Raw genomic sequence first — 10,457 nt, forward strand, 5'->3', positions numbered from 1 at the left:
ACTTAAACACGTGCCAGAGCTCTTTAGAGGCTCGTAGTGCCTACAGTGGAGGCTGACTTTGGTAATATTAAACAGTGTCTTTCTTGCAGTTGGATTTAGATTTTTCCACTAGTTCAGAGCCTCCCCGAGGACAGTGCCCGAGGCACATCCCTCTGTCCCCCAATCCCTGACTAAGGCACATTTCAGCTTCTTCCCTGGAACTCACAAACTGCCGACGTTTTCAAAATAACATCTTTTGATGTCCACAATGCGTTGGCTATATTATTTTATTTTATTTTTATTTATTTATTTTTAAAGATTTTATTTATTTATTTGACAGAGAGAGAGACAGCCAGCGAGAGAGGGAGCACAAGCAGGGGGAGTGGGAGAGGAAGAAGCAGGCTCCCAGCAGAGGAGCCCGATGTGGGGCTCGATCCCAGAACGCTGGGATCACGCCCTGAGCCGAAGGCAGACGCTTAACGACTGAGCCACCCAGGCGCCCCAGCTATATTATTTTAAATAGTCAAGATCATGGCGTAACTCTTGTTCTAGATCCTATTTGCATTCCCCCCTCTGCTTTTGAGAGTATTTGTCGACATGATTTTGAACGATTGTATCATGCCCGGTAGAATGTGGTAGACACGCAGTTTGCTTGATCATTCTTCTTTCATTGTACATTTGGCTCTTAGAAACGGTATTGCAGGGAACAGTCTTAGATTTAAATCTTTATCCACGGTTTATACTATTTCCTTAAGATAGATTTCTGGAAATGAAATGATGGGATCAAAATATATGAATTTTTGTTTTTTACAGCCTGGTATCTCTTGCCAAATTGCTGTCCGGAAAGATGGTTCCAATTTATAGTCTCACCATAAGGTATGAAAATGCAAATTTCATCAAATCCTCTTTAGTATTACCATCATTTAAAAACTCTACTAATCTGATCGGTGAAAAATAGGTTGTGAGTGTTGTTTTACATGATGCTCCTTTGATTCCTAGAAAGTTGAGAGAAATTTTTAGAAGCCAGTTAGCAGTTATAGTTTTCCGTGGTAATAGATAAATAGATATTACAACTACGATTGTTAATACATGTAAGCTCCTTGTACATAATTTCTTTAGGACCAATCTACCCCTGCTGCCGAGCAGAACGCTATGAGGGTTCATGCAGCCCAGTCTTTGCCATATGTTTGGTGTTTATTATTAAGCCCAACTACTGAGCAAAGAAAGGCATAATTAGCCTTTTTGGGAATTATTTTAAGCCGTCAGCAGTAAAAAGCCTGAAGTTGATTTATTTCCCAGAATCTATTTGTATTTGATGCCTTTTTAAGTCGAGTCAGACTAAATGACCAGGCATGGTTTCAACCTTCTGTGAAGGAGTTTCTCGAGTTCTAGGAGATGTTCAAAAATAATCTCCTTAGTGCCTTTGCACATCTCCGAGATACCATCTGAAGACAAAAGATTGAGTCGTTTAAAAGGAGAGAGAGCCACTGGGGCGCTAGCAGAGACCGTGCAAGTTGAATTTATCTCAAATTACCAGTGGCTGGGATTGAGGCAGTGAGCCCTGGCTTGACGGAGCCATGAGCTCAGCTGAAGGGAACTTGGCCTTTGCTTCTAAGGTGGGAATTAGGAGAAGGTGCTCTCTGTAATAAAGACACATGTTCTTTCATGGGACTGACTTAATCAAGAAAGCTGCTTCTGCCAGTGATTATCTGAGGCCAGACTTGAATTTGCGCTTCCAAAACAAAAGCAAGTTGTCTGATTCTAAAGCCATCCTACACATTATTGTGCTTCCAAAGACTTCATTGTTTTGCAATGATAGGAACGGATTTTTACCCTCAGAGCCCTTGGAAACACATTGTAATTCCCATCCTTGCTCTCCACCCAAATTGTCGCCTAGATGATTTTGCTCATTTGAGCCATTATTCATCAATGGCACATTTGGAAACAAAATCCTGAGGTTGTCACGGGTCTGCACATATTTACAAAGTTCTCAGATGCCAAAATGACAAACACTGTGCAGATGTTCCACAGGACAGTCACCCAGGCTGCCTTTGGCAGTTTCACACGCAAATGACTCTGGAAATAGATGCTCCCGCGTGAGTTCACCGGCTTTTCTTTTCATGAAAATCTTAGGGGCCAAGATTAATTAAAACCAGGAGCCTGTTACTTTTAAAGATAACATAATGGTAACAACTCCAAATGGGCCTTAATCTTGCAATCACAGCATGCTGGGGAAGCCAGAGAGTTCGAATATAAAAACTGTTGACGGGAGTCTGCAGCCAGAGGCCATGCCGATTTGCACGCCCAAGCAAATATTTATTGGGCAGATGTAGCATGTAGCATTCCTTGAATGAACAATTGAATAAATGTACAAACAAATGAATGATTGGAAGAACTTCTCTAGTTCTGTGCTGGCACGGCATGGAATGAATAGTATTGCCAACTTCCACATTTTGGGGGTTTGCTGGGTGCCTAGCCGTGTGTCAAGTGCTCCCCATACCTCATCTCATGCATCCTTTGTGATGACAGTAGGAAGCAGGTATTTCCATTTCTGTCTCAGAAATGCAAACTCTGAGGCTTAGGGAAGAGGAGATGTGAAATGTCAGGATCAGGATTCAAACCCAGGTCTGCTGGGTTCCAAAGCCTGTGTTTTAAACCCACATCTGAGATTGCTGCTTACTTTATAAGAAAGAGGTAGCATTCAGCAAAAGGTCACCATCTTTTCCTGGGCTCAATTATACTTTCTCCAGCCACCGAAACTGATGTACTCGATTTGGAAGGCTCTTGAGACATGACTTGGCCCAAGGTCCCTCATTTTGTAGGTGGAGAATCCAAGATTCTGCCCCACGTCCATGGTCATCCAGCTGACCCGTGCAAGTAAGACGTATGTCTGCAACAGGTCAGTTAACACTTGATCTGACATTTTCCCCACTGCATCACTTTGAAGGTAAGGTCAAAATGGGAATCATGGCAAGTGAAAGAGTGAATTTAGATCATTGCATATTTTCTTTAAAAATCACTTAAACCAACACCATGGTAGAATCATCCTTGTGCATATAACTCCCACAGTAAAAATAAACGTTAAGCGGACAGATGTATGAAAAGTACTTTCACTTAAAAACATCATTAAATGGTGTGAATATGATGAACTCAATAATTGTGTGGTATTTTAGCAAATATTTGAATATGGCTTTTTAAAAAATCAACGTGTGCTGCTTATGGGTTCTTGACAGTGTGAGAAACTGATGATATGTCACTGGTTAAAGCTAACAGCAGGAGTGAGGTTAAATATGGAAAGTATCAACCACCAATTCCTGTTGATATATCAGTCTGGACTGCGTAAAGGCGTCTCCTTTACCCTCCTACCTCCACTGCTGGAACTGAAACCCCCATCATCCTTCAATGGGACCAATGCACCTGCTTCCCATCAGGCTACTTCCCTTTGGCCCTGCCCCTTATGGTCCCTAAACCGTGTGTTTGTCTAAAACACGGACTGAGCAGCTCTGCTCTGCTACGGAAGGTCTTTGTCAACTCCTCGCTGGTCAAAGCTCCTTTGGATTGCTTCCCAGCCTCATCTCCTTCCTCTGCTGTCTCCTTAAGCTCCAGAAACACTTGGAGTTGGTACAGCCTCCTCATCAAGAGATGGCCACGCATGACATTCTTGGGCAGATGACTCTCTGTACTCCAAAATTACCAACCACTTCCAAGGGCCAACCAGGACCTGCAGACCTCTCCCCAGCTCTGTGATTCTATGGCGGGGATAGAATACATAGCTCATAGCCACCACGATGCTTATGGAAAAGGCATGTTAGCTTTAAGAAAAACAAACACAGGGGCGCCTGGGTGGCACAGTGGTTAAGCATCTGCCTTTGGCTCAGGGCGTGATCCCGGCGTTGTGGGATCGAGCCCCACATCAGGCTCCTCCACTAGGAGCCTGCTTCTTCCTCTCCCACTCCCCCTGCTTGTGTTCCCTCTCTCGCTGGCTGTCTCTATCTCTGTCGAATAAATAAATAAAATCTTAAAAAAAAAAAAGAAAAAGAAAAACAAAGACAGCGTTTCTCAAGGAGGACAAAAACATAGAGCCCATCCTTCATGCCGAGCCAAGTTCCTGTGGTGACAGCCATTGTCTGTCTGCCCGTGCATCTACCCACTGGTACGAGCAACATGGCGGAGGCACAAGGCAGGTTCTTGAGCAACAGTGGAGTAAACTGGGGTGGTTATTAATTTTGCCTGTTCAGAAAGCTCTCCCACCTAGGGTTGCCAGATTAAATATGGGATGAACTTTTATTTGCTAAGTCTGGCAGCCATATTCCACATCCACCCCAGTTTTTGGTGAATAGATGCCATCTCCCTGGCCACAGAAGTCAATCTGTGCCAATTCCCGTTCCAACAGAGGTTGGCCCAAGTCATGTGCACATAAACCAATTAGGGACAGAGGCATTTCTTGGGGTAGAAATATGTCTTTTGGCTATGATTTCTCACCTGGGGTTTCTGGCAGCCATGCCCCCCCACCCCTCTCCGTTACAAAATAATGAGTCTAAAAAGGCAAAGAGAAGTAAAATTAAGCAGTGAACAAAATGGACACAGGGCACTGGTGACTTTGAGTCTCCAGTCACAGTTTCTAAGACCCCAGTTCCTGTAGTTTTTCCTTCATTGCTGTGCGTTCCCCATTCGAGGTATAGAAACTGGTAAATAGTTTTTTACCCCATTAACCTAATTTGGGTTTCCATTACTTGCTCCTAAAAGAGCTCCTGACTCATACAGAGAAAATTCTGGTTCTGGGCTTTATCGTTCCCTTAAGTAACACATGCAAGATCTAGAAGGGCATGCAGGATACAGGTGCATGATGCCATTAGCAGAGTTCGCCTAATGAAAGTGCTAGTTCACCTCCTAAGAGCACCTACTCATATGCCCTTGTAGATTTTGGAAGCATCTGTGGCAAAAACTGAATCCCAGACTCCTTTGTGTTTTGGGATCATCTTCTTTCCGTTTCCCTACATCATAAGATCAAAGACCTCATTTTACAGATGAAAAGTCTTGAACTAGGTGAGATTGAACAGCTTATCTTAGGCCAAATAATGAAAACCCAGGTTTCAAATAAATCATTGTGTATTGAGGTTATGGAAGTCAATTTTAATACAAGCCTAAGTTAGTAAAAAATTGAGAAAGGCCACTTGCATGTCTAAAACTCTAATGTAGTCAACAAGAAAATGGTAAATGCTTATATTACTTTTGTGATTATTATTATTTTTTAAAGATTTTATTTATTTATTTGACAGAGAGACAGCCAGCAAGAGAGGGAACACAAGCAGGGGGAGTGGGAGAGGAAGAAGCAGGCTCCCAGCAGAGGAGCCTGATGTGGGACTCGATCCCAGAACGCCGGGATCACGCCCTGAGCCGAAGGCAGACGCTCAACCGCTGTGCCACCCAGGCGCCCCTGCTTTTGTGATTATTGATTGCAGCAAATCACACAGTGGAGGGACTGATTGTTTGTTAGTGATTTTCTTGGCAGTTATGTCTGTGATCTCTTTCTTCTACTACCAGATCCTACCGCTTTGGCAGCTGGGCTGGGAGCGCGACCCAGGTCCGCTCAGTCAGAGCACAGAACTCCCTCCTCTGGGTCTGGGAATGGGTCATTGCCTGAGAAAGAAATGAACAGTGACTAAAGGGTAGTGTAATTAGACTTCTACCCTGAGATTTGTTTTTTATTAGATCTGATAGGGAACACATTCCCTTTCTGGTTGTTGAACTGGGAGAATGTGTCTGGAATGCTCTGTACCCATTTCTCCTACCATATGGAAAAAATCTGTTAGCAGTTGGAGAAAAGAACCAACACAGAGAAGCAGAAACAAATGGTGGACTTGGTTTTTCTGACTTTCAAATCCCCAGATCCATCCATTTCTGAGACCGACGCATCCCTGCCCTTTCTTGCTTTACGAGAACCAAAAAAAGTCTTGTCTTTCCAAAGTTATTTTGACAGAAAGTTCTGACACCTGAAACTAAAAGGGTTGTTTTATTTCATGTGTAACACAACATTCCTTTGTTGGCATTGATTGTTGAAAGTTGCCTGCTTATAATTTTCTAAGTTAATAACAATCTGGTAAGAACTAACAGAAAATCTAAGGTTAGGTTTAAATTCAACATGCATTTGGGGGGAAAAAGTTATAGTAACCACATGCAATATTCAAAAATTAATATTAGCTTTAGACTTTCATGTAAAAAATCCCTTAAGATAGAAGAAAATATAAGAAATTTTTAAAATGTGTTTTAGGGTAGGGAAGGCCTTTATGAGCAAATCTAAAACCTTGTAACCATAAAGGAAAATGTTGACAGATTTGACTGGGGAAATATTTAAACTGTTGGAATATAAAGGTTGCTACCAACAAATTTAAAAGACAAATGGAGAATATGTTTGCAAAATACATATTGTAGAATGAGTTAATGTCCTTAGTACATAGAAAGTTCCTACAAATCCATAAATGAACATAACCCAAGAGGAGAATAGACAACAGTTATAAAAAGACATTCCCAGAAGAAAGAAGAGCAATGGCTGATTTCAACCTATCAGTGCAAGGAACACGGACAGGACATATAAAATAAAATTGAAGAAAAATCAGAAATCACAATGTTTCTGGGTGCCTGGGTGGCTCAGTCAGTTAAGTGTCAGACTCTTGGTTTCAGCTGAGATCGTGATCTCAGGGTCTTGAGATCAAGCCCCGCATCTGCTTAAGACTCTCTTTCCCACTCCCTCTGCCCCTTGCCCCCTCTCAAATAGATAGGTAAATAAATAAATCTTCAAGAAAGAAAGAAAGAAAGAAAGAAAGAAAGAAAGAAAGAAAGAGAAAGAGGAAAGAAAAGAAAGAAAAGAAAAGAAAAGAATAAGAAAGAAAAAGAAAGAAAGAAAGAAAGAAAGAAAGAAAGAAAGAAAGAAAGAAAGAAAGAAAGAAAGAAAAGGAAATCACAGCGTTTCCTTTGAGGAAAACCCCTTTTGCCCACAATGCCCCTTCCTCCCTTACTGGCCTGTAGTTTCATTTTCATTTTTCCATTTCAGGTCCAACTAGAATCCACCGAGGAGGTCTCCTTTGTGCCACCAGTATACCCTGTGCATGCAGCTCTTAGGACCTCCGGCCGCTGCATTCAGTGTTAGCTCACAGGTTTGCTCTCCCCCTCTGACCGAGAGCTGCGTCTGTCACTTTGTCTCAGCGACTAAGCCTTAATCTCCTTGAATTCCTGATGCCTTTACCTATTGTGCATTCGTACACTAGACTCTCCATAAACGTAGATGAATAAATAACAAGTAAATGTTGGGTCTTCGTGGACACTGTTAGAATCAATACCTATGTTCTATAGGGAAGTGCCTCACTTTCAATTTCATTTTGACTGTAGGTAGTAACAATCTCATTTTACTCACTCGAGAGAGGGAAAAAAGTAACAGGGAAAATTCTGTATTTGATCAATTCTAGTTTCCCAATTTGGAGAGTCATTGCTGTGCATTTGTCAACTGGATTTTTTTTCCGGACGGTGTGCCGACATAAAGACAATTCCTGTATGTTTCAGTCAACAAATGATTCAGTCGTTATTTGAGAAAGAACTATCCACCCTGGCGCTGAATGAAAACCTTCTCTTGTCATTTCAGAAGAGCCGGGAAGCACCAGCATGAAACCCGGAAGGATGAGTGTCAGTGGCTTAGCCGGTGACGCAGCGTCTCCAACACTTGATGCCGGGAGGACACCGTGTGGAGAAAACACAGCCACCAGCAGTTACGAGACAAAAAGCGATTCAGGAAGTCAGACTCAGAATGTGAAGTTTAGGAATACCTGAACCAATTTTTTTCACTCATATTTTCATATATGCATGAGGGCTATATGATAAAACAAATGTCTCTATCTCAAAAGACTGTCTCAATAAACGTAAAATAAAAAATTTTAAGTAATGAAAAAGCAAAAGCATTACATCATAGTGGTATGGTTGAACCGGCAGCGTTGTTCCGTTTTTTTCTTTTGTGGTGGTTTATACCGCGGTGGTTTACATTCGCAGTCGCTGACAGTAGATTTGAGGCGATAGGTAAGAATAGTGCCTCACACACACTTAGGCCTATTTTTCCAAGGCACTTACCCGAGGCACTTTACGCGCACTATCTCATTTAATTGTTAGAGCAACTCGGAAGGCAGACTATGATTATCCCCATTTAAGAGCTAATGAGATTGAGATTTAGAGAGATAAATTACCAGCAGAAGTAGAATGTTCGCGGGAATCGGAGCCTCTGCTGCTAACCGCTGTATGCAGGAAGAAGCAACAGAGATTTCTGAGGACACATACATTTTTGCAGAGCCTTGGATTTGGGGAAAATTTTCCCAAGTACACAATAATATATTTTAGTGCCTACCCTGTTAGGATTATGATAAAATCAAATTAAATAAGTAGGAGTGCATACTCATGTTTATAAATAATAAATATGAACGTCTCTTGTAAACATGACAAATGTAAATATTTGTTGTAGATGGAAGACGTGTTTACAGCGCTCTATATACGCCAGCCAGCACAACTGTGACAAGGCACCCTCTGATGTGACAGATCCCGTCAAGTCTCGTCCCTGTGAAGGCGGCAGAGCAGAGCTCACGCCTCTCCTTCCACACACAGCGCCTAGACACCAGCTGCGGCCTTACGCTTCAACGGTAGTCCTACCGTATTTTCACCTCGGCACAGTACGGGTCACAGACTCAATTCCGTAGTAAAGAAGTCAGCTCGGAAGAGCCTCCTGATAACAAATATAAGGTCGAGTTAAAAAATGCTGCAAATAAGCATCAGCTATCGAACCTGTATAAATACAAACCATCTGGGATGAATCAGCCTTCTTCACTAAAAGTGAATTAACTCTTAAGACTTCTCTCCAACCTTCAAGCAGACGGTCTGTTTTAAACCCTGACTTGGCCTTATTAGAAAACTATTTGGAAAACTGCTTTATTAGCTGCAGAAAATCTTCCCAGCTGGTGCAAGTCAATACAGAAATAACTTTTAAGACTTTTCATAGGTGTCAGGAAAAGCTGTTTGCGTCAACTCTTACTCATATAGTTTTCTATTTATGAACATCTTCGTGTCTTGCACGGATAATAGAATGACAGCTTTGTCTGAACATTAATTAGCTTAGGGGTGAACACATGTCTGTGGAAAGGGATTATCCGTCACGATTAAAAAAAATATGGCTTCCTTCTCATTTCACCCAGCTGCATCTCCTCCAACCATTTTATGGTTAAAAATACAAGTTTGTGTTTTTTTCCTCTTCCCATAATTTTCCTGCCGGTGTGTTGCTAGTGTCAGTAGCAAACGTCCTCAAGCTCTGAAGGTACAGTAAGATTAGTGGTGCAGCTCGGAGGCAGGGTTTTTAGTACTTGCTATTTCAAATTCTGTCAACGCTTAACCATTTGTGTCACCTGGAGGTGGATATTTACTGGGCCCGCTGTTCCGGGGGAGAAATGTTAGATCTTGGCCATGGGCCTTTTGAAACAACGGGCAGTGCGGTTTTGCATCAGAGGGCGCGGAGGGCCATGGCTCCGAGTACTTCCCGGTACATTTGAACTTTGCCAACAATACACTGGAGGCGGGTTTTCTGTTTCCTGGCACGGGTCCCCACTGCCCCAACCCTCCTGCCTTTTTTTTTTTTCCTTTTTTTTTTTTAGGCGAGGTAGGATATTCTCTTGTTCCTATCAAGGAGGAATTTTTCTCAACTCCTTTTGGTAAATACAAATCTGGGCTCGTTACCAGGGTGCCGAACAGCCAGGGAATTTAATCTAGAACAGGTTTAGGTATAATCCTATTAAGTGGTCTTCTGTGTCCTTTGAAATTTTGATTAGTTCGGGAGCTGCCCTGGTTGAAAGCCACGCAGTCTTGCACGGAAAGAATTACGCTCCTAGCTACAGTTGGCCAGTAGGGTCATGTTTTTGTTGTTGGTTTTTTGGGGGTTTGTTTTGTTTTGTTTTTTGAGCCCTATCCAGAATCATTTCTCTTCACCCACTGTTCTTCCCTATTTAAGAGTTTTTAAATTGTGTAAAAAGTAAAAAGCAAATTCTGTGAAAAGTAAAAAGTGAGTAAACCTGAGAGTAAATGTACTAGTTCTGTAATCAGACTAAAAAGTCAGTCTTCTCACTGCTTTTCTGTGGGTCAAATACTTCGGAGTCAGGAAGTATGTCCTGATGGCCAAATCCGTACTTCCAGAACCACAGCTGGCCCATTGCAGGCCTTGAATAAATACTTGCTGGATGAATGAATGAGTCAATGACAGTTTGGCTAAACTCGAGACGTTGACCATAGCATGCTGCAGACGATCACTGATTTTCTTTATTCACGATCAAGCGCTATCAGGACAACCTAACATAAATGTCTTTCAAACCCAACCAAGGTGCTAGAATGCTATTTCGTTTTCGTAAGCAGACAGGTCCATCTTCGTGGGGACACCGTATCCAGATCCGGTGAGGCTGAAC

At 42.2% G+C, this 10,457-nt stretch overlaps 1 protein-coding gene across 2 annotated transcripts in view; it reads left to right on the forward strand.

The window, feature by feature from the left end:
- The window catches only part of MAIP1 (matrix AAA peptidase interacting protein 1), a 77,314-nt gene extending 67,675 nt beyond the window's left edge, over positions 1 to 9,639 (forward strand). Inside the window, exons 6-8 of one of the 2 annotated variants that reach the window (XR_015724637.1) lie at positions 793 to 855; positions 7,031 to 7,133; positions 7,616 to 9,639. Coding sequence is in view for 1 of the 2 variants with exons in the window: in XM_087862415.1 (XP_087718541.1) it covers positions 793 to 855; positions 7,616 to 7,676 (124 nt within the window). In the remaining variant the exon portion in view is untranslated. The remainder of the gene's footprint in view (positions 1 to 792; positions 856 to 7,030; positions 7,134 to 7,615) is intronic. The other variant, XM_087862415.1, reaches the window with a different exon arrangement.
- Positions 9,640 to 10,457: the final 818 nt, after the last annotated feature.

Source organism: Ursus americanus, chromosome 1, assembly GCF_024610735.1.
Source record: "Ursus americanus isolate L20-20 chromosome 1, mUrsAme1.1.p, whole genome shotgun sequence".
Taxonomy (NCBI): domain Eukaryota; kingdom Metazoa; phylum Chordata; class Mammalia; order Carnivora; family Ursidae; genus Ursus; species Ursus americanus.